The 27,489-nt window shown below is 48.5% G+C and overlaps 1 protein-coding gene across 1 annotated transcript in view; it reads left to right on the top strand.

Annotated features, from left to right (window-relative positions):
* Nucleotides 1–27,489, top strand: part of UBE2G1 (ubiquitin conjugating enzyme E2 G1) — a 94,074-nt gene that overhangs the window by 51,906 nt on the left and 14,679 nt on the right. The window contains 2 exon segments of the mRNA XM_045083412.1: nucleotides 12,836–12,938; nucleotides 21,954–22,051. Coding sequence (XP_044939347.1) covers nucleotides 12,836–12,938; nucleotides 21,954–22,051 — 201 coding nt within the window.

The following is a 27,489-nucleotide window of genomic DNA, read 5'->3' as shown; positions in this document are numbered from 1 at the left end:
AAAAAGTACTAAAAAGCTGTATATCTAAAAAAACATTTTGCAACATCTTCTCAAGTATTTTATTTTTTTCAGAAGATTTTATTTATTTGAGAGAGACAGCTGGGAGGGGCAGAGGGAGAAGGACAAGCAGACTCTGCACTGACCGTGGAGCCTGTCATGGGGCGAATCCCGGGACAGGGAGACCACGGCCTGAGCCGAAATCAAGAGGTAGGTGCTCAGCCCACGGAGCCACCCAGGCTGCCCTCCAGCATTGTGTTGTCAGAGTGACACCGCCAGGGGCCTCCGTCAGCCTCTCTGTCAGCTTTTCTGTGTGTGAGCCTTGTTAGCCTTGCGGAATGGAAACTTAAGATGGCTTTCATTTCCAAAAAGGGCCTGTTGTAGAGATAAGCGGTTTGCTTTCTGATGTGACCGTGTCTGTTACTAGTTGTTGCGGTCACTAGGGACTGTGTTGTGCCTTTCTCTCCGCAAAGGCTGTGTGACCAGTGACACTGAATGCACGTGGTCTTGCGCCTGCTCTGAGCCTCTGAGACGGTCTAGGACCTGCCCTGCAGTGTGACTTTCCTGCTGCGTCCTGGTCTGGCTCTTTGCCGCTTCACACCTTTGCCGACTTGGAGAGCCCATTGCTGTGCCCGCGTGGTGCTCGGTGGTGGCCGTGCAGACTCTGGTTGGAAACGCGTTGTGCAGGGGTCTCCCTGCTCCTCAGAGCAGCACGGTGCCATGCTGGCCGGCCGCATCTCTGTCGTTACTTCCGCACAGAAAGTCTTATGTGTGGCAGAGGGAGGTGCGGTCACAGTCAGGCTGTGGTCGTTGGTTTTGTTGGGAGGGCTGTGCTCCTCTGGGCCTCCTGCCAGCGCTCACCTGCATCTTCCCAGGACGTCCCGGTTTCTTAGCAGCCGTGTTTGCCTCATGTACAGATCACTGGAACGCACAGGGGGCGTGGCGGGTCAGGCTCTGTCACACTGCATCGCTGGCCGTGCAGCCGGCTCCTCTCCCTTCACCGGTGTGACTACAATAATAAAAAAGCACACACAAATAAATGGTGACTAGAATTAGAAGGACGTTGGCTGTCAGTGCTACCTTAGGAAAGGGTTTGAAGAGGAGTTCAAGGTGTGATGGGGGAGGGGCGCCGAAAAATGGATTGATGCGTATAGTATGTATTCATGAATGAATTAATGAATAACATAGGAATTAGTACATTTATACATGTAAGTACATGTGACGTATATGCGTATATAAGCACATGCGTGCACACACAAATACACGGCATAAGTCAGTGCAGCAGTACATCCTGCTGTCTCTCCTCTTTGGAAGAAGTCTTGGCCGGGGTGCTGCATAGGTGGTCTCTCCATCGCAAGGGCCCGGGGATTGGGCCTGCTTCAGAGAACCAAGAGTCAGTATTGAGTTTGAGACACATTTGTGACTTACTATGTATCACCCACCCTAGTTTTTACTTTGTGCCTTACCTTTTCTGGTATTTGTTATAGGAGTCCTCTCACACAGGCACCAAAAGTGCATTAAAACTTGGTCATGTGTGAGTAATTTTTTAAAAAGATTTTTATTTATTTATTTGAGAGAGTGAGTGATAGAGAGCATGAGAGGGGACAAGGTCAGAGAGAGAGGCAGACGCCCTGCTGAGCAGGGAGCCCAATGTAAGATTCAGTGTGGGACTCGATCCTGGGACTCCAGGATCATGACCTGAGCCCAAGGCAGCCGCCCAACCAACTGAGCCACCCAGGCACCTGAATTTTTTTTTTTCTTTCTTTCTTTCGTTTCTTTTTCTTTTCTTTTCTTTCTTTTTTTTTTAAAAGTAAGCTCTAGGCCCAACGTAGGGCTTGAACTCACAAACCTGAGATCAAGAGTCATGTGTTCCACCAGCTGAGCCAGCCAGGTCCCCCTAGTAATTTTTTCCTTATCATTCATTTCTGGGCAGACAAAGCTGAGTTCTGTTATCTTGCTTAGTCCAGCTAGAGAATTTAAAAAAAAAAATCAAAACTTAAATTATTTTGGTAAAATTTTTATTGTGTGTAAATGTATAATGTGATAAAAGTTTTCGACTTGCTCCTCTCTTCCCCAGTGGACAATTTTATAAATTCCCAAAGAGCCTGTTATGTTGTATTGACCTGATTATTCTTTTATTCATCTCACTTCAATTACTCCATCATGAAAATTATGAAGTTTCCTATTTCATTTGAGCTCATTATAACCCTGAGACCAAAATTATAAACCTGAGACAGCAAGGAAACACTCTGGGCCAGAGGGGTGGGCAGAGAGAGTGAAGGGCAGTGGGAAGCAGGCTTCCAGGTGCGGACCGAGTGAGCCCCGGGAGTGGAAGGCACAGCATAGGGAATAGGGTTCGTGGTACTGTGACAGTGTCATGTGGCAGCCACACGTGTGGTGACCGTCATCAAACCATTGTGCTGTACACCTGAAGCTAAGGTAACATTGTGTGTCAGTTAGACTAAAAACATTCTGGACCAATCCCAGTATAGATGCCAGCATCCTCAGTAAGATCTTAGCAAATTGAAACCTGCAGGACAGTAAACGGCCAGTGGGGTTCTCCTGAGGAGTGTGCAGGTGGTGTCTTCCTGTGACACGGTTGGAGCCGTAACGTGGGTGCATCAGAGGGGCTGCGGTCCTGTGGGCTGTGTGGGGCAGTGACGGTACATGTGCATGTCAGAAGGCATTTGAAAAGATCCAGCTTTCAGCCTTTAGAAACCAGACGGCAACAACAACAAAAAGCAATTTAGAGCCGTAGGAAAAGAATGAAATGCTTTAATGTGTAAATAATAGTTGTTGAAAATCAGCACTAATTATAGGTATAATCAGAAGTCAGGAATACTAAAAAGGTGTATATTGCCATTATTGTTCATACTTTTATTAATGTTCTAGCCAATACAGCAAAACAAGACAAAAAGCAAGACATGAAATAATGGAAACGAATCAAATGATGTGTTACCAAAGGCAGATCTCCTTTAAAACTCCAGGAAAATCAACTGAAAGTTAGAAAGGAGGGCTAAGATTGGTATCTGAATGCATATTTAAAAATTGATGATTTTATTTAATAAATGAGTTAAGAGAAATGAAAAGCGTAAAAAAGGTAAGTGACAGGAATGCCATGTTATTTATTGGTAATTTGTGTATAAAATTCACCTCTCTTAGGTAAATTAACCCTAATTGAACAGTGGGTTGGTTTTTGTTTACGAGATCAGAATCCAGAATGTTGTTTGGGGCTATTGTGCGTCTGAGCAGTTTTAGGTAGGGACTTTACTAGACAGAATTCAGCACATCTGCAGGAACACCTCTCGAACCCTGGGTTGCATTCTTCTGTGGGGACCGTTGGCTTAAACAAATGTGTGCTTCCACATTCTTCACGGCAACCAAGGCCCCGAGAGGACTTCCTACTTGAGCTCTGGCAGGGCCTGGTGCAGAGCTGTGCTGACGGTTGGGAGCCCTGTCTGACCAGGCTGGTCACTCTGACCGACAGTGTCTCACACGCAGCCTGGCTCTTTCTCCCTCCATAGGAAGCACTGGAGACTCAGCAAGAGAGCTGGACTCGCCTGGCGCATCCACGTCTCAGGTTGTTCGCAGGTGTTGGCCTCTAGCTCCAGGGAACGAGGGCAGTTTGCTGTGAGCACCACGTGCCCTTGGCCCTACATCCTACACCTTCTGTGGCGTCTGAGTGTGTAGACTTCATCCGCGAAGTTGGGTGGGGTGGAGGGGATGGCTGGCGCGTCAGCGGGTGTGTCCTAACCCTGCTCCAGGGGCCTAGGCTGCTGCATCTCATCTCTTTGTGGTTGTTTCCTTATGTCCTTTTAAAGCCGTGAAAGCAGTGAAGCCAGAGCACTGGTCGGCAGAGGGCAGAGAGCTGCCTCGGGCGTTGGTTCCCGCGCCTGGAGAGCTGCCGGCTTTCTGTGAGGGTGGTCAGTGGCCAGCTGCCTCGAGCTCAGTACCAGTCCCTTTTTTCCCTTTTCTTTTAACTTATTTTATTTCTGTTTTGTTTCTTATATGATAGTATATTTCCATTTCTTTTCTTAGGGATCTGCTATTCCCCCCCAGCTGGAAATAGTCCACATGTCTGTCATACATTATATCTGGACTTTGCAGAACACGTGTCTTAGGTCATTACAGACATGCTGAAAAGCCAGTGGAGACCTAAAGCACATGTGTGCACTCACCCCATCAGCTTTTAGCTCCTGACTTTTTTTTTTTTAAAGATTTTATTTATTTATTTGACAGATCACAAGTAGGTAGAGAGGCAGGCAGAGAGAGAGGAGGAAGCAGGCTCCCCGTGGAGCAGAGAGCCCAATGCGGGGCTCCATCCCAGGACCCTGGGATCATGACCTGAGCCGAAGGCAGAGGCTTAACCCACTGAGCTGCTGCCCACTCCCGACTATTTTTAAAAAAGATTCCCTACCATTAAGTTCTTCCTTTCTCCCCATTGCCTGAAATAACACTTTTTCCAGTCATAAAAACAAGTATTACAGAAAATGTAGGGGTTTAATTTTTAGTAGTTTATTTGGAACCCTTTCTAGGTGCCCTGTAGCCAACTTAGGGGTGTGTGTGTGTGTTTACAACACAACAAATGATAGACTTTCAGGTGGGGGGTTTTCCAGTTTCTTGGTAGATACGCAAGGGGAGAGAAGTGCCGTTTCAGATGGGTGTGAAGCTGAGTGGTGAGTGAGGGCCTGACCACCTTCCATCCAGGGTCAGCAGTAGGTGGACCCAGATCCTGGAGAAAGGATGGCTTACTTCATAAACTGCCAGAACAACTGACTGATCCCGTTTACGATTGGTAGATGGGAGCTGGGTCCATAGCTTTATGTTTGTCTGAACTCTAAAAGGATCATGATAGTTACCGAGTGTTTATCACGTGCCAAGTAGGAGGTTAGATGCTGGACGTGTGTGAGTCGATTCCTCAAACATGAAGTGGACACTGCTGTCCCCGTTTGGCAGATTTGGAACCTGACTATGCCCAGACCATTAGCCAGTAGTTGAAATAAAACAAGAGATAAGACTGTTAGAAGAAAGCAGTCCAGAATATTTTAGTCTGGGTGGACAGAGGGGGTTTTCTATGCATGACAGACTAAGGAATCATGAAGCTTGTTTTTTTGTTTGTTTGTTTGTTTTTAATGTGCATTCCTTGAACTTCTGTTTAGCAAAAAAATGAAAATTTACAAAGCTAAAACAAATCCTTGCTGGGCTACGAATACCAGTGTTTGTTGGCTTTGGAGCAGGTGCCGTGCTCTTGGCAGGGCGCACTTAGAGTTAAAGCAGCTTATTTCCCTAAGAGTCAAGTGTAAAGTGGTACATAGTTGGGTCTTTGAACTTGTTTGTCCCAGGCCTGCCATATCTGATGAGACTCAGTGATGGTTGGTTTCCATGTGATCGATAAAAAACAGTAGAGCCCGTTATCAGACTTTTTTAGTATTCTTTTTAAAGATTTTATTTATTCATTTGACAGAGATAGATCACAAGTAGGCAGAGAGGCAGGCAGAGAGAGAGAGGGAAGCAGGCTCCCCGCTGAGCAGAGAGCCCGACGTGGGACTTGATCCCAGGACCCTGAGACCATGACCCGAGCCGAAGGCAGCCCCTTTACCGACTGAGCCACCAATTTCTAAGAAATTTTTGTCCTTTCCAATGTGACAGTAATCCGTGTCTCTGTTTTTTCTCCTTTTATTTCTTTACGTTGTTCCTGCTTGGCTTGGATGTCTCTGTTGCTTTATAATTAATGTCTTCTTTCAGGTCTTTTTTTAAAAAGATATCATTTCATAGTAATTTCTTTGAGATTCTTTTTCTGAAGTTTTCCTGAAAAAAATTTTTTTTAAGATTTTATTTATTTGACAGAGATGACAAGTAGAGAGGCAGGCTGGGAGCGGGGGAAGCAGGCTCCTTGCTGAGCAGAGGTCCGGATGCGGGGCTCGATCCCAGGACCTTGGAATCATGACCTGAGCTGAAGGCAGCGGCTTAACCCACTGAGCCACCCAGGTGCCTTCGGCTCGGGTCATGATCTCCGTGGGCTCCTCTAACCTCAGCTGTCCGTCAAGAGCAGCCGTTTCCCCTGTCCCGTAGGGTATTGAGGCTCGTCACAAGTATCCTATGTCAGTGACCATTTGTCTGCATCTCTAACAACTGGGGTGGGAACACCAGTAGACGACCTTACCACATTCTAAAGAATCAATGATTGTTTCGTGTTATTAAGGTTGCACTAACATCTTACTACTAATACCTGGTCAGCCTTCTCATGTTCACTTGTAGAAATGAGCATCTCTAGTGCCCAGGGATGGGCACATTCTTTCTGAAGTCTGAGCTCGGTCCTCTCTTGTTCCCACGTGATGTCCTTATTGAGGGCTCCAGGCCATGCCCTTTAGAATTTCCTGGGCCGTCTGTAACCACATTTCTCTGTGTGTTCCGGAAATTGATCATTGTGTCCGGGGCGTGGACAGGCTCAGCGTAGTGAGGCAAGATCACTTCCCGAATGGGAGTTTGGTCATCCGGAGATTCATAGCACCTGCTTGTCTTCCTTCTTAAAGTACCTGCACTAAAGTGACAGCATGGCAGTGCGTCCATTTTTCATTTTTTAATTGGGCTATTTCTATAGAGAGATACCTTATTTGATCAAATTTTAATTACTGTTTGATTACTTGGTAGTACAATTTTGTATATAAAAGGAAGAATAAATCTTGAATCTTTTGCTGTTGTAAATTGGTTTTACAGGACTGGCTGGCTCAGTCAGTCAAGTGTCTGCCTTCGGCTCAGATCATGATCTCAGGTCCTGGGGTTGAGTCCTGTATCAGCTCTCTGCTTGGTGGGGAGTTTGCTTCTCCCTCTACCTGCTGCTCCTCCTACTTGTGCTCTGTCTCTGACAAATAAATAAATAAAATCTTTTAAAAACTGGGTTTTACAACAAACAAAAAGATAATTAGCATCCAGAAATGGTGGAACCAATAGGTGGGTTGCTTTTGATACCACTGTTTATTCTAGACTGTTCATCATTACTGGCTTCATTGATACCCAGATTGTCCTGTATATGACCAGTGGCGACCTCTCTAAGTTGGATGAGTCCTTTTAAGAAGACCATGGTATTATTTGACAGCTTCCTTTTTAATTGGTCTGTATGAGATGAGCCTAGAACCTGTCCTGCCCTAGACCTGCCATCAACACTTCCTCTGAAGATCCCTGGGCCCTGTAAGTAGGAAATCCTATTGGGAGTCATATTCTGGGAACTAGGGATGCTCATTTCTACAGGGCTGGTCATTTTTCCTCCACCTTTTCAGTGGACACAGCTCAGAATTTTTAAAGCTAAATCATGGATTCTTACTGAAACTTGTGATTCACATTCAAAATTATAGAGTTCTTAGTTTTCATATGCTCTCCCCATTCCCATTCTCTTCTGGTCTCACCTCGATTAACAACTCTCTCAGGAGTGCGTACATGCATTATTGTCCGCTCCTTACCCCTCTGCAGATGGTTATTCTCAAGGACATCTTCTGTAGACCACTTTGGCCTGCAGCAATTTCCAGATTGACTGCAGACATGCATAATGCTTATCTAACAATGATGTGACACTCCAGGATTTACTGAGTTTTAAAAATTGAAGTAGTGGGTGCCTGACTGGCTCAGTTGGCTGGGTGTCTGCCTTCGGCTTGAGTCATGATCCCGGAGTCCCAGGATCAAGTCCTGTACTGGGTTCCCAGCTCTGTGGGGAGTCTGCTGCTCCCTCTGACCTTCTGCCCTTTCTTGCTTTCTCTTACTTTCTCTCTCAAATAAATAAAACCTTAAAAAAAAAAATGAAGTAGTGGGGCGCCTGGGTGGCTCAGTGGGTAAAGCCTCTGCCTTCGGCTCAGGTCATGGACTCAGGGTCCTGGGATCGAACCCCATGTCGGGCTCTCTGCTCAGTGGGGAGCCTGCTTCCCCCTCTCTCTCTGCCTGCCTCTGTGCCTACTTGTGATCTCTCTCTCTGTCAAATAAATAAATAAAATCTCTTTTTTTTAGAAAAAGACAAAGGTTTCATATAAAAAAAATCGAAGTAGAACATAGACAAAGAAAAGTGCGTAAGTATTTTGTGCAGCTGCCATTACGAGTATTCCTGAAGCCCCTTTTTATGCCTCCTTCCAGATACTACTCATTCCCTTTCTGAAAGAAAAGGAAAAAAGACAGTCTTGTCCTGATTTCAGATACTAGTCATTATTAGGGTGCCTGGGTGACTCAGTGGGTTAAAGCCTCTGCCTTTGGCTCAGGTCGTGGTCTCAGGGTCCTGGGATCAAGTCCCACATCGGGCTCTCTGCTTATCGAGGAGCCTGCTTCCCCCCTCCCTCTGCCTGCCTCTCTGCCTACTTCGGATTTCTGTCAAATAAATAAATAAAAATTTTTAAAAAGTACTAGTCAGGGGCGCCTGGGTGGCTCAGTGGGTTAAGCCGCTGCCTTCGGCTCAGGTCATGATCTCAGAGTCCTGGGATCGAGCCCCACATCGGGCTCTCTGCTCAGCAGGGAGCCTGCTTCCTCCTCTCTCTCTGCCTGCCTCTCTGCCTGCTTGTGATCTCTGTCTGTCAAATAAATAAATAAAATCTTTAAAAAAAAAAAAGTACTATTCATTAGTAGTTTTGCCTGTTTTAGAACTTTAAAATTTTGCTTTAGCAGTCGTGATTTGTGGAAAAGAGAGCTCTTTCCACCTGAAATTGTATCTAGGTATGTTCGGAAAGCTGAATGTCCGTGTCTGTCCCATGGAAAGTGTCTTTGCAGTCCTTATGGAGTATAGGCAGAGGCTGGGTCACGGCTGTGTGTGCGTGTCTTCAGCAGGCCCGGACTCTGTTCGCAGCATCCACTCCGCCTTGTACTTGGACAGTGCACGCCTCCCCTCTCTTCTGTATTAGGGCCACGAGCTTTCACCCGTTACATTGCAGATAGTCTCTCCTGGTCTCTGCTTTGTGTTAAAGCTTTATTCTGGATTTAAAATGCTTTGTGCAATATCATCTGAGTGTTGCGTTTTGGTTGTTGGAGGTGGCATAGGAAGGCCACCTCCAACCCATTATGAAAAAAAATTCTCTATTTTCTTTTCATTAAGTTTTATTGGTTAATTACGTCTTGCAGTGCACCCAGGTTTGAACGTAGCGTGAAGTACCCTTATCAACATTTAGGTGTCAGTAGGGTGCTTGGACATTTTTCTTCGGCCTTTTCCATGAAAAAACCTGGCATTTCGTCTTCGTATGGCTGCTACACTTCTCTGTCCACAGATTTCTAGAAAAAGGTTCGCCTTGTGTTTTTTCCCCTCATCTTTTTGTCAGCTCAGTGTTGCCTGGGTGGCCCATGACTTCCCATCACCCTGAGACTCGTCGTGCCAGGGGCATCCCTGGGCTGCTTCCTGCCGCACCTGGCGGACTGGGTTCAGACCTCCCTTTTCCCGAGGACTGTCTGTTTATTACTGTCGGCCACTTTCTCCTTTGGCTTCTTCAATATGATTTTTTTCCTTGGGTTACTTCCTATTTCACTGTCTTCCTGTTCTTTGTCACTTCTGTGGCTTTTTTTTTAATCCCCCCTTCTGAGGACATCTGTGTCATTTTACCCCTCACATCACCAAGTTTGGTTGATTGATTCTCCTAAATGTCCCTGTTTTCAATCATGATTCCCAGGGTCATCCTACTAAAGGTACGCTTTCCAGGGTTACCTTGATGGCTTCCTTTTTGGTTTCTTGGTTGTCACTAGGGCCTAATTCTGTATCATCTATGCTCTGCAAGGTTTGTTTTTGAAAATGTGAATCTCATGGTCACCTCATTGTTTTAAAGACAAAACAAGACACAAAGCCTTCAAAGGCTTGTCATTGCCCTCTGGATACAGGGCTTATAAAGGCCCTTTGCTTCCTGGCTTCTGACCTCCTGCGGCTCTCGGCCACATGTCGCCTTTGTTGGAGGCAGTTCCTGATGTTCACGCTTCAGGTTCTTGTGTACTAACCCTCTGTGTGACCCTCGCAGCAGCCACCCAGATCCTCTTATTTCCCATCCAAGTACTAACCAGGCCCGACCCTGCTTAGCTTCCGAGATCAGACGAGATCAGGCGCGTTCAGGGTGGTATGGGGTCTCCAGTCTTTCTGGAAGCCCTTTTCTGCCTCTTCCTGGTGATGAGGTGCCCTTCTTTGTGTCCCTGCAGATTTCTGTGCTGCTGTTGACCCATTTACCACTCATGATGCTCACCTGTTTACTTCCGTGGTAATCGGGTTGAGACTCCGCAGGATTCGAGTGTCAGGGGTGGAGTGTGGGCTAGAAGTGTAATTACTGGGAACTTAACAGAAGGCAAAAGACCATTATTTGGTCAGTTATTTAGGGACGACCCCATGGGAAAGGGAAGCATTTGTGCAGGTGTGGTGTCAGAGTGTCAGATACCTGACAGGGTGCAGGCCCTGGGGGACCCCTGCTCGGGGCAAAAGCCGCACCAGAGGTGAGGGGACCCCTGCTCGGGGCAAAAGCCGCACCAGAGGTGAGGGGACCCCTGCTCGGGGCAAAAGCCGCACCAGAGGTGAGGTAGTGGACATCTTCAACATGGGTGTGATCGCTCCTGTAGGAGAAGAGCAAGGAGGGCATGTGCGGGAGAGTTTTACAAATTACGATGTATTGACAAAGGGGAGAAGCAGTGATGTACTTTATGGGACATATAAGGGAATTCTCAACGGTAATTTTGACCATATATGCTAATTTCAGAACTTACCCACCTTCATTTATAGAACCCCACTGGAATTCTGACGGAAAATGCAGCAAGACTGATTTTCTAGATAAGTTCTAGAATCTTCCACAAGACTTGAATACAGTGTTGAAGAAAACGGTCTGAGAAATGTGATAAAATGAAATATGATTTTTCCTCTAGAAAAAGAACATGGCTGCCCATCCCTGCAGTGTTGTGTGCTGCGTCCTGCCCTGGGGACTGGGCTCGGGGCACCTCCCAGCATGTGAGCCCACAGCGGCCGCCGCTGCTCAGGGACTGTTTACGCGCAGGAACGAAATGCAGTTCCTATCTTCATGTCTTTCCATTTTCAGTATCTTTTTAAAAACGTCTTAGACTAAGCTATTTAAAAGTAAAAGTAAAAATACATTGCTTGCATTTTGAAATAGTGTACTGATTTAAAATGTTAGGTCTGTGTTGCCTTTAAGGCAAAAATTTAGACTTCTAAAAAATCTTTCAACTTTTGAGAAAAGCCATTTGTATTTAAAGGCAAATTTATTCTATTTATTTATTTATTTATTAAAGGCAATTTTACACTTGATCTTAGCCAAAAGGCCGAGAAGCGATTATTAAAGGCAAATTCAAAGGCAAAGTGCCTTTAAGCTCTGTGTTTCACTGGCATGTTGGGGTGTTAACTCCTAGTTAGTGAAATCACAACACCTCCTTATCCCTCAGAGAATTAAGATCTTCTCCGTTCAGTCCTGTCAAAGCGCTCTGGGCTGCAACATGCTTACGGTCACCATCAGATGCTTGAGGCTGATGGCAGGGCGGGTGTGAGAATCACACGCCACTGAGGCCTCCGGCACACTCCTCCCAGCCCGCTGTCTCCAGTGCTTGGCCCCCACTGCTCCCCGTCTGACCTCCCTGTTGCTGATTTCTGTGTACAGTGTGTGTGCTTGGTTACCGCAGTGTTAGTGTTACTACTTTGCAGGAGTGTATGTGGATTAATATGTATCAGATTTTCCAATTTAAATACGTACAATTCACTGAGTGTCAATTATGCCTCCTTAAACAGCTGAGTGTCAATTATGCCTCCTTAAACAGCTGTTTAGATAAGTCTGTTCATAATACCCATCATCAGTAGGTCGTTATTAAGCGCTATATGTCTAGGAACTGTCAGATGGCACTCCTGACCTGATCCAGTAAGCTCCCTTGTTGGGTCCCCGCCCCCCACCCACCGTCCCTCCCCCCATGCTGCCACCACCTCACTGGCCCTCTGCTTCCATCATTTTCCATCCGCGCCACAGCACCCTCTCTCTGGAAGAGAAAACAGTCATGATGCCACTGCCATTCCTATAGGCTCTAGCTGTTGTTATCTTCCTCTTCCTTCTCCCCCTCCCTCCCCCTCCTCTTCCTACTCCTCCGTCGTCTTCTTCAAAACCCATTCTGTACACCCCATGTGGGGCTCGAACCCAGGCCCCTGAGATCAAGATGGAGCCCTCTGGGCGCATCTCTGGTTGTTACCATTAAGCCGGTCCTGTGTGCTGGGAGTTTGGCTGGCATCGGGGTCAGCACACACGGGCGAGTCCTGGGGATTCTGCTCTCCCCATGTGTGTGGAGTATGGAGTCTGCCGAGCCCCACCTGAACACCAGCTGTAGCTGTGTGTCCCAAAGGTGACAGAGGGCTTGTCACACGGATGCGCGCTGGCATAAACGAAGGTTGGCTAACTTAGGTGAATTCCCACAGAAGGGTATTAGGGAATTCCTAATTCGGCTGGTGCTGGTGCTTCTGATAGTGTGCCCTGAAGACCACAGTGGAAGAATGACTGGGGTGCTGGTTGGGGTTAGTCGCGGGCACAGTCTGCGAGGGGTGTGCCTGAGTATCTGGGTCTGAACTAGCTCCATCTACCACCGCAGGGCTCCCTGGGATGCTAAGGGCCCAGCTGGAAACAACCGTGCAAGGGAGAGGGGTCCAAATGTGATCTGCACAGTTTGCTGCCCCACTGGGGCCCTCTGGTGCAGAAATGGGAATGTTCCAGCCATCAGGTAGTGTTTTGCTTCTAGACCCAGGTATATTTGCTGAACGGTTTGCACTTTATATCATGTATATTCAGGTTCTGTAATTTATCTGTCGAGTGAAAATTATATGCCTAAAAGTTTTGATCAAAAAAATTTTTTTTTTCCACAGAACTCAACAAAAATCCAGTGGAAGGCTTTTCAGCAGGTTTAATAGATGACAATGATCTTTACCGGTGGGAAGTCCTTATCATTGGTCCCCCTGACACACTTTAGTAAGTACCATGGAACAGACACTAAAGTAGCTCTCTTAATTAATTCAGATGGAAACTGCTTTGGTAAACTGAAGTGAAATTATTTTTTAAAGCAGGCAAAATGGCTGTGTTTAGGTGAAATCGTTTGTGCTAAATGATCATGTCTAGGGTTTTTGTGTTCTGCTTTTTTTTTCTGTTCTGAAATTCTAGTGTCTAAAACCTGTTGCTTTCTTAAATATATGACAGTTTCAAAAATTCAGATATTCTTAATACCTAGAATACCATTTATTACAGAAAAGCTATTTTTAAGGTGAACGTATGTATAAATAATGTACTTTTTGCTTGTTTCTTGGGTATTGGGTTAATTTTGGCAGGATGGGGTTAGAAGGAAAGTCTTTATTAAAATGTTTCTCCCCTGCAAAGGGAACATTGTCATTTCAAAGAGCCGTCTTTCCCACTGCCAGCTCGTTGTCAGTCTAATTAAAGCACAGTGTTACACCTGGGAGACTCATATGGAACACGGTTTCACACGGCATGTCTGCAGGCCGAGACTCTCAAGGTCATCACTTGGAGCACTGCTTGAATTGGGTCCCCACAGAGCACTGATGAGAACTGATGTTTACTTTCTCCCAGTTCGTAACTGTGATGGTCACGGCTAATCTCTTTGAATTAGCCCTCATTACCTATGCAAAGTCAGCCAACAGAGTGCAGTGGAGTCCAAGAGCTGGAGAGAGCGGCGCGATGTCTTCAGTGTCCTGTCCCATGGTTTAGATTCAAAAGCCACAGCCTTACTTCCTGCTCTGGAGTTTTGCAGACTGACTGAAAGTTAGGAATAGTGTTCTAGAAGATGGGTTGTGCCCAACTGTGTTAGTGACTAGTATAAGCTCCATATTGTTTCTGGAAGCGGCGGCATGGCACAGAATGCAGTGACCTTCTCACTCACCACTGGGCCCCACAACGGAGGGGCCGATGTGTAGCGGAGTTTCTCGGGGACTGCACTTGCTCACTCAGCTCTGGTCCTCTGTGGCGCTAAGCAGGCAACGATTCGGTTACAGTAGTTTCTTTTTCTTTCTTTCTTTTTTTAAAGATTTTATTTATTTATTTGACAGAGAGTGATTTACAAGTAGGCAGAGAGGCAGGCAGAGAGAGAGGAAGGGAAGCAGGCCCCCTGCTGAGCAGAGAGCCCGATGTGAGACTCCATCCCAGGACCCTGGGACCATGACCTGAGCCGAAGGCAGCGGCTTAAGCCACTGAGCCACCCAGGCACCCCACGGTAGTTTCATCTTAGATGTTCAGAGATGGGGAAGCCCTGCCCACCATAGTCATACCTACCTGATGGAAAAGAAAATTCTGGCTACTTGGTACCAGGGCAGGCTGCCACAGGACAAACAGGGCGAGCTATGGTGTGGACTTTGGGTTTTCTGTCATCTGGAAGGTGACTCATGTTTTGTCATGATTGTTTCCAATCAGATTTTTTTTTTTTTTTTTTTAAGAAGTCAGTCACACTTATTTCCCTGGTTTCTTTTTTTTTTTTTTTTTAAGATTTTATTTATTTATTTGACAGATCACAAGTAGGCAGAGAGGCAGGCAGAGAGAGGAGGAAGCAAGCTCCCTGCTGAGCAGAGAGCCGGATGTGGGGCTCGATCCCAGAACCCTGGGATCATGACCCGAACCGAAGGCAGAGGCTTTAACCCACTGAGCCACCCAGGCACCCCCAGAATTTTTTTCTGATGTATTTCTCAGTGCAATGTTTGTATTGCTGATTGTTGAAAACTAAAATAACTCAGTTTGGTCATTCCGTGGTGTTTGTTTCGGTAGATAACAGTAGCCATTGAAAACGGTCTTTGAGGTATCCCCCACAACCTTAATGTAATTATTTTAAAGCAAATTTTTCACTAAATTTTGCACGTAAAACTGTACAAATAACCTGGTTTATAAGCCTGATGAAGTTCAGGTGTTCAAGCTAATCACACTGCGTGAAGGTTTATTTAGAAGACACAGTGACAGTCCAGTGACAGAATCTTGTTACCTACCCCTGCTGTTGACAAGGGATAACGGGAGGAATTCTTCTGAACTGGTGACTGTCTGGAGGGTTAGTTGGGCTTCCAGGCCACGCTCCATCTCTAAGGGCCTCCCAGAATTCTCACACTTTCTTGTGCCGTGGTGGCACATCTCCCCTGTATTTGATGTGTACCTTCACCGTCACCAAAAAGAACCACATTTCAGCACTCCCTGTACTGACGGATAGTCCATTCTTTCTGCCAACTAAAAACTATTTCTGGCCTTCAGTTTATCTTTACAAAGTGCCAGCTGCCGGTGTGAGATGTGCATGGCAGAAGCCTTTGTGGCGGGCCCTCTGGAGTGTGGGCTTCCCAAGGAGACGGCTGGCAGCCACTTGCACAGTCCTTCCGATGGGACTGTTGGGCGGGAGCTGAACTCCATGCCACATGCACGGTGAATGCCCTGTGAGTAATGAGGCCTTATGGCAGTTGACAGACATTGTAACCGTCGTCCGGAATAACCTGGACATGATTCCTTCTTGTTAATATCTCTGAAATCCAAGTGTGATGGAAGTTATGGGATTGGTTTTTTTTTTTTTTTTTTTTTTTTTTTTAAGATTTTATTTATTGACAGAGATCACAAGTAGGCAGAGAGGCAGATAGAGGGAGAGGAGGAAGCAGGCTCCCTGCTGAGCAGAGAGCCAGATGCGGAGCTGGATCCCAGGACCCTGGGATCATGACCCAGAGCTGAAGGCAGAGGCTTTAACCCACTGAGCCACCCAGGCGCCCTGAGATTGTTTTTTTAAAGCCCTCAAAACAAGAGGTTTAAGATTTATTATTTAATATTTACTGAGTCTAGGCCATCCCTTGGGCAATTTTCTACTTAGAATGATTGAAAAATAGAGCATCACACCAGCACTTACACTGCTCATTCATCTCACTCAGTCGTTTTCTAGAGGTCTTACGTTGGACGCTGGGAGCGTGACCTGATACCAGCTCAGTGTTGTCCCTGACTGCAGAGAGCAGACACGTCACCACACGGTCACTTGACTGCTGATGGCCGTGGTGGAGAGGGGCACTCACTGGGGGTGTGGCAGGTTTGGGATGGATCAGCCTTGTGCCAGAGGAGGATCCATCTGAAGTGGGAACTAAAGAGTTAGGAGCCTTTTGGCTGCAAGCAACACTTCTTCCTAGTGTGGTGTGTGTTGTGTGCAGCAGGAGCTCTGCGGCTGACTGGCTCTTGCCTCCTGTGTGGCAGTCTTGCTCACTGCCACCCAGTAACTGGTGAGATGAATGAAGTGGCTGCAGTTGGGAGAGACCAGTTCTGCAGTGGAAAGGATTTGGAACTAGTAGCAGCGAGGTCAGAGTGAACCGGAGAGGTGTTCTGGCAGAGGTGGGGAGACGTGGGGGCAGTGACTGAGCTGCAGCGTTTCCCAGGGGAGCTCTGGGTCGTGGTGTGGCCAAGAAGTGAGGCGAGCACACAGGATGTCAGGAAATGAGGCTGGGCAGGGAGTGGAGGGGGCTACTCAAAGTTCATAAACACTGCTGAAGAGTTTGGGTTAGTCTTTGGTCCTGAGGACAGAGCACAAGTGTTGAGAACAGGAGTCACCAGTTAGGGTTCTAGCATACAACCCAGGTACCCTAATTTTGGGATCATGGATTTCATTTTCCTTCACCTTACTTGCATTTTATTTCTGCAACAAAAGTCTGCTCTTAACACTGTTATCCTCAAAGTTTGTCTCTAGTGAAAAAGATGGGCTGGGAGCTGGGGGTGCCTGTGGGGAGAGAAGGAGAGTGTGTGCAGAGAGGGGGTCTCCGAGGGGGGTGGATAGAGAGGAAAGTGTGTTTGGAAGTAAGCTCCCTGAAAGTGCCAGTAATCCAGTATTTTATGGTGTGTGTTGGTTTAGCAGGAAGGAAGTTACTGGTGTTCTGGTACTCTAGCAGCGTGGAGAGAGCGAGGCCGTGTTGCAGTTGGTGGAGGGGTCTTCTGGGCACGGGCACGCAGACCCCAGGTGTAAATCAGTTAAAGCGAGTGTGGGCTTAGATGGAACCCAGACCCAGCTAATGAAGTCACCACTTAGTAGTTAGGCCATTTCTGTAGTGGTAGCAAGAATTACTCATGTGCAAACCTTCTTGGAAAGCAGTTGTGTCCTTTCTGGGGTGTCGTTAGCCTTCATGTAGTCACTAGAGGGCACTGTGCCCTTTTCTGTTCAGGTGATCAAGAACCCAGGTATTCCAGCATTCCTGGGACACGGAGCCTGGCCACGAGCGTGAGTGCAGCCGGTCCGTTTGTCACTACATGGCATTGAGGTTCGTGACTGCTCTGCCCCATCATCCGTGGAGAACGGACTCCTTGGGTTGTCTGCCTGTGGAAGCTGAAACTGGTGTGCATGTCCGCTGCGTCCAGCCTGCGATGACCGGGCAGTGTCCACGGACCAGACATTTCAGGCAAGAGCAGCAGCACGTTTTCCAAGGAAGTTCAGGACACTCGGAAACCACCATGTCATTATAAATTTCATAAAATCTTCATGAATGGTGAACGCGCACCATCTTCTATTGCTTTTTCTTCTCTCATCTCAACGGCCAGTCTGTTCAGGAAGTGTGGTTTCCTTTGTCCCTCACTGCTGGCCAGGGTGTGGGAAACTGAAGAATATGAAGATTGTGTGCATTTCGTTGTATTGCCTTTCCTTGAGTACATGCAGAAGATGTAGAGTCGCTTCCCCAGACTGTGGGAATGATATTACAGTCAAGAGTCCCTTTACAGTTGTCCTTCCGACGTGGGCACACGGGCCCCGCACGCTGTCTGGTGAGCACTGCTGCACACACAGGCTGCGGCGTCAACACCCCGGCCCTTCCTGTTTGGGCTTCAGAACACGGGCTGGGGGCTCCGCGCAGTTTCCCCAACCCCACCACCTGCCTTAGCTGCAGGACTTTGAACGATGGCTTCAGCTGGGTCTTAGCAGCTTTGGGTTTAGGGCAGAAACCTGTGCCAGGAAGGGTTAGGGATGTTTGGTGTCCTGCATGTAGTAGCAGAACGACTATGGTAGTCACGAGTGTGGTAGTACATGGAGAAACGCGCCAGGTGAAGCGGACAAGAAACAGGGATCACCAGGAACATTTCCATGAGAACAGTATCGAGCAGAAGTTCAGATGGCAGCGTACGGCGTGGCATTGAAGTCGAGTAAATGCGACGGAAGGGTGGGCTCTGGCAGAATGGAATGACAGGATCTGGTCCAGGTTAGATTTTCGCAGTTCAACATAAAAATAGCGAGGCTCGTGGAAGAAAGCTGAACCAGGCTTAGCTTTCTCAGTCTCTTCAAATGTGACCCTTTTTTGGTTTTACTGCTCTTTACCCTCCTGCCGGTAGGTGTACGATTCGTACGTGTGATGAGACTGTGTGTGTAATGGGCGTATTTTCAGTTCCCAGATGCTTTGTCATAGGTTGTCAGTTTGACTCACCGCAGTGCTGTCTTTGCGTGTTTGAAATGTAGTGACTGTACGATGTGTTAACGTTCGGGTGACGGTGTCCCCGTCCTCGGGGTTCGTGCCCCTCTTCGCTGATTTGGCTCTTCACAGGCAGTTTGCTCCCGCAGGCCAGGACCCCGGAGCTCGGTTTCAGGGGAACAGGCAGGATGGCCCAACTGAGAGAGAAGGAGCCCAACCGTAGGAGAAAAACTGGAAGGAATAACGTGCTTGGTCCAGAGTGGGGAGGGTACTGCGGACAGAGGGAAAACCATGTGCTTTTACACCTTTCGAGATGCATCGGTTAAGAAATTTGATGCTTTAAAGATTGAAGATAATTTAAGAGACGGAGACGGTTTATCAGGACAGGGATTCCAGTCGGCTGCTACAAAGTGGGTCTTTTCAACCAAGACGAGGGGACCGAGGAAGGCGATTTCCTGCGTGGAGTAGCCTTCCCAGTGGATGGAGTGTGAGGGCCTGTAGGAGGCTCTCTTGAGGTCCTTTCGCACAGATTCTTAGCTGTTTTCTATGTTTGTGGCTTTTTTTCGCCACAGCCCACAATCATAAACATTCCACATCGTGACTCGATGGAGATCATGGGTGTATGTTGTAGTGAGTAGAAACATGCGTGCAGATGAAGTAAGCCAGACTGTGATAGCGCCATGTTTTCTGCTGGATTTTTTTTTTTCTTTTTTAATTTCAAATTTGACAGAGATCACAAGTAGGCAGAGAGGCAGACAGAGAGAGAGGGGAAGCAGGCTCCCCGCTGAGCAGAGAGCCTGATGCGGCGCTCGATCCCAGGACCTGAGATCATGACATGACCTGAGCTGAAGGCAGAGTCTTTAACCCACTGAGCCCCCTAGGCGCCCCTCTTTGGGATTTTTATTTGTTAAAAAGACTGGTTAGTGATTCACCCCCAGTTTGAAAATGGAGTCCACACAGTTAACGTTCCCCGGGCCCATCAGGCATTAATCCGCGTAGTCAGGGTAGCAGGGGTGATGGGTGGTGTGGTATGTGCCTCTCAGAGCCTCTCCAGTAAATCACTGTGTAAGTTACGAAATGGAGGCCATATAGCAGGCATAAAGTTTGTCCATTTTCTTCCATTTTACCCCTGGATATCTGTACCACATTTATTCTCTCCTTTTTCCAGTGCAAAAGGAAAAGATGTTCTTTTTCTTGGTGAGGCCCCTTGCTCCCCTTACTTTCTTTCCTCTTCTGATGGCTCAGTTCTGCTTTTTCTAGTGTCTCTAGTCTTTCTGCCAGCACCTTCCCATCTCCTTGTAAACAGATAGGATTTTCCCCTCCTTTTTAAAGTCTTCCCCTTGTGCTCTTTCCCCATCTAGTTAGTTACCCTGTTCCTTAAACTGTCAGACTTTTCAGATTGTCTTGCTCGTGATGCTTGTCCTTGACACCCCATTCTCTCGTTGACCCTCTGTGGCCTCCTGTTGCTTTTATCACGATTGTGTTACCACGATAACCCTGTGTGCTGGGAGCCCATTGGCCTTCCCTAGGTATCGAGAGGTATTTGGTATTAATGATCTGCCTCTCTGTTTTTAAATCCCCCTCCCCCCAAATCCTTTATGCTCAGAAAAAGGCAATAAAAATTAATACTTACTTGTGCTTAGAATTCTGTGTTGAAATGTACAAAGCAGAAAGGAAAAGATGTCCATAATCCCGCGCCCCAGAAAAAAACCACTGCTGTGTACTGGGGTTGTGTCTGCAGGTGGTTTTCTCTCTGTGTTGTGTAGGCGCACTCCCCCATTTTCCCTTTGTAAGGACAAATGGGCTTATCCTATAGACACGTGGCTGTTTAAACATTTAGTACTAGATCACCCAGACCATTCCAGGGGCTGTCAGTGGTATTTTGCTTGATACTTTCTTCTGTTACCAAAATGGTAAGTGCTCGAAACCAAGCATCTCTAATGTCTTCTCTGTTTTATTATTTTACATAAAAGAGTTCCTCACACAGGCAGGTAATCGGTGTTCTTTGTTCAGTGAATGAAAGCCATTTGAGGAGCCAGAATTGTCCTTCTCAGTGGATGAAACAAACAAACACACTCACATGGCCCTGCTCTGAAGGAGTGCACACGGAACAGTATGAGAACAGGGTGTGCAAATAGGTGTTGGAGTAAAGAAATGGAGGGGGTCAGTGTGGCAGGGGCACCGCAGAGAGTTCGGACTAGGTAATCCAGTGATATCTCAAGAGGTAACGTTGAAGCTGAGTCTCTCTCTGTAAGATCTTACTCCTATGAGCCAGTGAGCGAGCAGAGCAGGGGAGGAGCAGTGGGAGAGGGAGAAGCAGACTCCCTGCTGAGCAGGGAGCCTGATGTGGGGCGCGATCCCAGAACCCTGGAATCATGATTTGAGCCAAAGGCCGATGCTTAACCAACTCTGCGGAGCCACTGAGGGGCCCCAAAGCTGAATTGTAAATGAGGACAAGGGGAGAAGGGTATTTCAGGCTTAGGAAATGGTTAGTACTGACATAACGCAGGAACTCAGTCATATGCCCCATGAGGCTGACTTGATCTCATTGGTGTTTGTTGTTGACACAGTATGACTGGTACTGCTTTGAGAGTTCTTCAAGTACAGTTCCTAAGTGGCACTGACCTAAGACTGCACGAATATAGCAGTTACTGGCCATATGTGCTATTAAATTACATAAAATTAAAAATTCAACGGCATCTGGGTAGTGCATTTGGTTGAGTGACTGGCTCTTGGTTTTGGCTCAGGTCATGATCTCAGGGTCATGAGTTCAAGCCCCACATTACTGTGCTCAGTAGGGAGTCTGCTTGAGATTCTTTCTCTCCCCCTTCCCCTTCCCTGCATAAGCACTTTCTCTCTCGGTCTCAAATAAATAAATACATCTTTTTTAAAAATTAAAAGTTGAGTTCCTCAGTTGCACCAGCCCTGTTTCAAGGACCATGTGGCTACCACCTTGGACAGTATGACTCGGGACGTCTTCAGTACGCAGAAAGCTGCATTGGACGGCACTGCTTTGGAAAGTCACTGGAATACAAACTTTTTGAGAGACCTTATACCTCATTCACTGCTAGTGTCTGACGTGTAGAGGCTGAATAAATATTTATTAAATGATGAGATGAATAAATGAATGGATGAGTGGAAGGTCAGCACCTCTTTCCACACAGGGAACAAACAAAATGTGTTTACGTTCTGAGTGTAAAAGAGCTTATTGTGCTTGAAGAGCAGAGAAGACGGCCTGGAATGGGGGGAATGGTGGTGGTTGGAGGTCAGCAGGGAGAGCGGACGGGCAACTTAAGCCTCTGGACTTTGATGTAAGTGCCATGGGACTTGATAAAGGTTGTTAGCACAGCAGTCATGTGACCTGATACAGCCGCCTGTTTCCAGGCAACTGTTTCTTTCATTTTCCTGGCTGGGTGGGAGTCCGGTGAGATAGCAGGTGTGAGTGTGTGAGTCGGTGATCTGCTTGAGATCCAGATTATTAATTCAGTTCATTTCTAGTGTCAGCGCTTGCACATGGCTTCATGTTTGTCTGATAATTGTCCTTTGTTATGCGGGAACTTACAGGAAAGAACTTGTTTTTTTTTTCTTCCAGTGAAGGTGGTGTTTTTAAGGCTCATCTCACTTTCCCAAAAGATTATCCCCTCCGGCCTCCTAAAATGAAATTCATTACAGAGATCTGGCACCCAAATGGTAAGTTTATCAAGTTTTACTTTTACGTTTGCTAATGTGGTGGCCTGTCACTGAGGTTTCCAAGGTCAGTAAGAAAGATGTAGTTCTCGGTGATGTTCACTGTGTTCATTATGCACATGGCCTTGTATTAGTTTGTTTAGAACAACAGGAGGAATAGAGATCATATAAAAATATTTACTACTTCATCTTCAACTCTTTTTGAGAATCCTGATGTCCCAAACTAGAGACAAGTTGCTGGGTGATACTTGACGTGAGTACAGCTCTTGTAACTGAGATAATTTCTAAGGTATTAGGTGACTCATTGGTACTACAGAGAGCATAGGAGTAACCACACCTGGTTTTAAAATTTATATTTCTCATCTTGGGGCGCCTGGGTGGCTCAGTGGGTTAAGCCGCTGCCTTCGGCTCAGGTCATGATCTCGGAGTCCTGGGATCGAGTCCCGCATTGGGCTCTCTGCTCAGCGGGGAGCCTGCTTCCCTCTCTCTCTCTGCCTGCCTCTCTGTCTACTTGTGATCTCTCTCTGTCAAATAAATAAATAAAATCTTTAAAAAAAAAAATTTATATTTCTCATCTTCATTCTTAGACCATGGGCAGCTCCTAACTTTTTCCCTAGACCAGCTACTAAGCAGGGAACGTCCTGCCCACCTCGTCAGTGACCGGCAGGGTCAGATGAGATGTGCACTGCGTGTTGGAAGCTCTGGAAAGCGCCCAGTCCTGCTGTGCCTGAGATGTGGTGACGCTGAATATTTTTATCCAAAGATGTGTCCCCATTTAAAACTCACTTTATGAGCCAGAGGTTAGGCTGGATCCATGTGTTGATGCGCAGTCTCTCTGGACTTTGGCCTTGTTTTGTGTGCTGGAGCCCACGCATTTCCTCGCTGAGTGTGTTGGCAGTCAGTGTTTCCTGAGGAGAGCTGTGGCCTCTGACTTGGTGCCCTGCTGTGGTCTGCATGTCACGGCGGTGCTGCATCGCGGGGAGAGGGGCTCCTGTCTGCGTCCGAGGAGGGCGGGTGTGAAGGCTCTGCCACGGGGACTGGGTCATAGCGGGGCCCAGTGGCCTGTGAGATGCGCGGGTCTGGGGAGATGGACTGGTGAGGGGACAGCCACCGGGAACGGGGCCCCCGCGGTGCGCGTGCCCCCTGGTGGGTGTCCCGGGGAGGGACATGGCTTGCTCCTTCTGTGGCAGCACTGAGGGAGGCAGGCGTCTCCCGCAGGCGGCTGGTGCGGACCGTGTCCGTGGGGCGCGGATGCCCGAGCGGCCCCGTCTGCCCCAGGCTGCGGAGCCGCTGTCTGCTGAGGCTTTGGCCGTCTGTCCGGCCGTCGCTGGGTCCCCTGGTGCGTCATGGGCCGTGGGCCATGGGCCGAGGCTGCTGGAGGAGTGGACGGGAGCCTGGGCGGCATGCGGTGGCCACTGGCCATGGGGGAGGCAGCTGAGGGGGCGGCATGAGGACGGCGGCAGACGCGGGGTGTGTGTGGTCGGGTCGAGGGGACGTTCACGCTTCAGGCCCGAGGGGAGCAGAGGCAAGCGGCCAGTGGAACAGGCGACTGCAGAGAGGGCGGGCAGGGGCGCTGCCCGCGGGGATGCCGGGTCGGGAGCCGCCGCCCCTGTGAGGGTGGCCGGGCCCGGGCGTGGGAGGAACGGACGTGCCGGGCCACCAAGGGGACACTGCTGCCGCGTGGCCGTCGGTCGCGGGTGGCGCTCCAGAGCGCATGTGGAGGGCGCGGCTTGCGGCAGTCGGTGGTGACTGTCTCATGCGGGAACCCGCCGCCAGGGAAGGCCGGGCTGGGCGGTGACAGGCCTGCGGTGCGTTTCCGCACACTGTGGCCAGCGACCAGCGGCCGTGGATGCCCGAACGCAGAGGCGTGGCGTCGCTCTCCCGCGCTGCAGGTGTGGGGTGGCAGGGAGGGCGGAGCGTGGCGCCGACAGCCCGCCCGCCGCGGCTCTGCAGAACCAAGCGTGACATACCAGGTCACGCTGCCTGGGTAGCGCCGCAGACACGCTCCCGGAAGCAGGCGAGGGGTGCCGGCGGGGATGCGCGCGGGCGCGGCTCCTGTGCTCCCGGCGGGAGGCGCAGCCACAGCGGCTGAGCCAAGCCACAGCGTTGGACAAGCGCCCGCAGAGCACCTGCCTGGAGCGGTCCGAGCAGCTGCGTTCCCGACGGCCCACGGTGCGAACAGTGGGGCGCGGCGCCGCACGAGGGGAACCCGCTCCCCTCAGCCGCACGTTCGCAAGGGCGGCGCCAGTCACTCGCGGAGCTGGTCCCAGGAGCCCAGCGGGGCGCGATGCACGGGCAGACCTGGAGCGAGGAGGTCGGGTCATGCCGCCTCTGCTCCAGGAAGGGCGCAGAGTCCGGGGAGAGAGCGCTGACGCGAATGCGCCTTCTCTCCGGCTGACGCGCCGTCGGGGCGGATCGCGGCGACAGTTCACTGCTCTGTGAGCCTGTGAGACGCCACTGTCGTGCGCCTCTATCCTGGCGGTGTGGCCGGGAACGGGGTTCTGAGGTGCAACTAGACGTGTGTGGCTTACGTGCGCTCTGTTTTCTTTTCTTTTCCTTTTTTTTTTTTTTAAGATTTTATTTATTTATTTGACAGGCAGAGATCACAAGTAGGCAGAGAGGCAGGTAGAGAGAGAGGAGGAAGCAGGCTCCCCGCTGAGTAGAGAGCCTGATGCGGGGCTCAATCCCAGGACCGATGGTGGGATCATGACCTGAGCTGAAGGCGGACGCTTCACCCACGGAGCCACTGGCACCGCAGGAGTTTTCTCGAGGCGTCCTGGCCATGTCTGCTTCATTGGGTGAACATGAGGGTAGGGCCTTGACAGTGACCCGCATCAGGGTGACGGGGGCACGTCTGAGGTCACCGTGCGCCGCACCCTCACGGCACTGCATGGTCCCCATCAGGACAGCCCAGCAGAGGGGCCGGGAGCACTGTGACAGGAGGAACGAGTTCTCTCCCACGAGAAAGCCGGCGAGTGCTGCGGAGTGGGAGCGTTCTGGAGGCCGGACTGAGGACTGTGGGCGGGTGAGGTCGGCAGCAGCCCGCCAAGAAGTGGTAGCGGAGGCCAAGGGCGCCGTCCTTGCTCGGGTCGGTCCTTGTGACTCAGGAAGGGAGACGCAGTGAGCACCACGGAGAGGGTTGTGCAGACCGTTTCCTGAGCAGTGGTGGTGCCCTGGTAGGGGGGAAGCCAGTTTCTAGCCTGGCGAGGGGAGAGAGGTTGAGAGGGAGAGAAGACACTGTACTGTGGGTGTCCGGAGGGGCTGGCGTCAGCTGGTTTCTGTCATTTCCCATGCACAGCTTCGGGGGTCCCTGGGAGCTTTACGAGGTTTGCTGGTGGATGGGAGGCTGGCAGCCACTGCATGCAGGGGCAGGGTTTCGAAGACGGGATGGAAACTCCCAATCTGTGAGTGGAGTCTACACTTGCCAGCGGCTTAAAAGAAACAATATTAGCTGTTTGCTCGGTGTTAGGGGCAAGAATGAGAAAATTAGAAAATTTCACATGCACCCCGGCCTGAAGAGTAAAGATAAATGTTGCAGCGAATGCAGAGTAGGACTGGCAAGTGAGCCTCGTGTCACTGAGGGCGGGGAGAAGACCGCTCTTGGGGCCTTAAAGTAGCGGTGAAAGTTACGTGCGGAAAATTAAAGAAGCAGTTCGTCAAGAAAAAAAGCGAGACATTTGGGTCTATAAATGAGTGAAGAATAAGAACAGACATTGCACCAGAGGAAATACGTGTATTTTCTGTACTTAGAGAAATTTCACCCCCAAAAGCATTTAGAGAAACCAGATTATTTTTCACCTTTTTATTTAAAGACTTATTTATTTATTTTAGTGGGAGAGGGAGAGAATCTCTAGCAGAATACCCACTGAGCCCAAAGCCCAACATGAGGCTCGATCTCACGACCCTGAGGTCATAACCTGAGCTGAAACCAAGAGTTGGATGCTTAACCCACTGAGCCACCCAGATGCTCCACCCATGTTTCCCATTTTAAACTGTAATTTGGTAATAAGTCTGAAGCCTAAGAACCCTTTCATTTAAAAAAATTACGTTTAAAATGAAAGGACTCAAGGTTAAACATTTAAAGATGCTAGATAATGACAGTAATTTCCAATAAAGGAAAATGATCTTACATTGATTCTCTCTCTCTGATAGAGTTTTATAGAAACATTTAATACTATGTTTTCAAAGAAAATGACTTGGAAAAATCCTTTTTAAGTAAAGTGTGAGGAGGTTATCTAAAAGAGATGGTAATAGCATTTCGTGTTGGACTTTGCAGTGTGCTCACAGCCTTTTGGTTTTCTTGCCTCTCGATCTAGTGACTGCACGCGGCAGATTTTACGGGGCGCTGGGAAGAGGAGCCCGGTCAAGCCCGCAGTGCATGGGGTTGTCACCGTCTGCGCTTCCATGCCCGTGTGCCCAGTGCACACTGGGAAGGGTTTGTCGGGGAGCAGCAGTGTGTGCAGACCCTGGCTTCGGCTTCCCCAGAGTTTTTAACAGCCAGGGAAGTGCCCAAGTCAGGAGATGACAAATAACCTTGAGAAGGATACCGATCCCAGATCTGGGGCACCTGGGGGCTCAGTCAGCTGCAGGTCTGCTTTCAGCTCCGGTCATGCTCCCAGCATCCTGGGATGGAGCTCTGCAGGGAGCCTGCTTCTCCCTCTGCCTGCCTCTCCCCTGCTTGTGCTTGCTCTCTCATTTGCTCTCTCTCTGCCAAATAATTACATAAAATGTTTTAAAAATCTCTTAGACCTTTAGGTAGGAAGTTTGGAATGAAACAGACGTACATATTGCCATTGGTGATTTATGGGATTTGGATATTTGATTGACATTTTTTACACCAAAATTTCTTTACTTTTCTGTCTTCTCTTATATTTTCTAAGTAAGCATACTTTATTGTACTATTATTTTGTATTTTGCAGTAGAGCAAACTTCACCATAAGAGATTTGTGTCGATTCTGGTAGTTTGAGCAATAAGGAGTGTCTGTGTGATTAAAGTGAGCTGGTGGAGTTGAAACTCACCTTTGTTTTGACCAACAATTAATTTATGACTTGGATTTTAAATCCTAGTTTTATGGAAAAGATGCCTCATGAATTTCATTTATGTTGATGTATTTTCACTAGCAATATGACATGTTCCTTTTGTAAATTTGAGTGCACTTCTTTCCCTGAAAATGTAAGTTTGCCTTTCTGTGATTTGAAAAGTACATTATGAGGTTACTTGTCATTGTTTTCTTAGGAGAGTCTCAGAATGTTTGACTGTTGCCCATGTAGATCCGTTAGTGGGGAGTCTAGGCCATCATTAACACAGAGACTCGGTTCTGGTGTTTGGATGGTGCACTTTATGTACAAAGAGCAGGTTCATTGTCTTCACTGTGTGTAAATGCTAGATTCTGTCGGTGGGCCAGCTGTCTAGGGAGTCCTGCACCAGTGGGAAACACCAT

Source organism: Mustela putorius, unplaced genomic scaffold, assembly GCF_011764305.1.
Source record: "Mustela putorius furo isolate JIRA1106 unplaced genomic scaffold, ASM1176430v1.1 tig00000695_pilon_pilon_pilon, whole genome shotgun sequence".
Lineage (NCBI taxonomy): Eukaryota > Metazoa > Chordata > Mammalia > Carnivora > Mustelidae > Mustela > Mustela putorius.
This window is presented reverse-complemented; position numbering and strand designations above follow the sequence as displayed.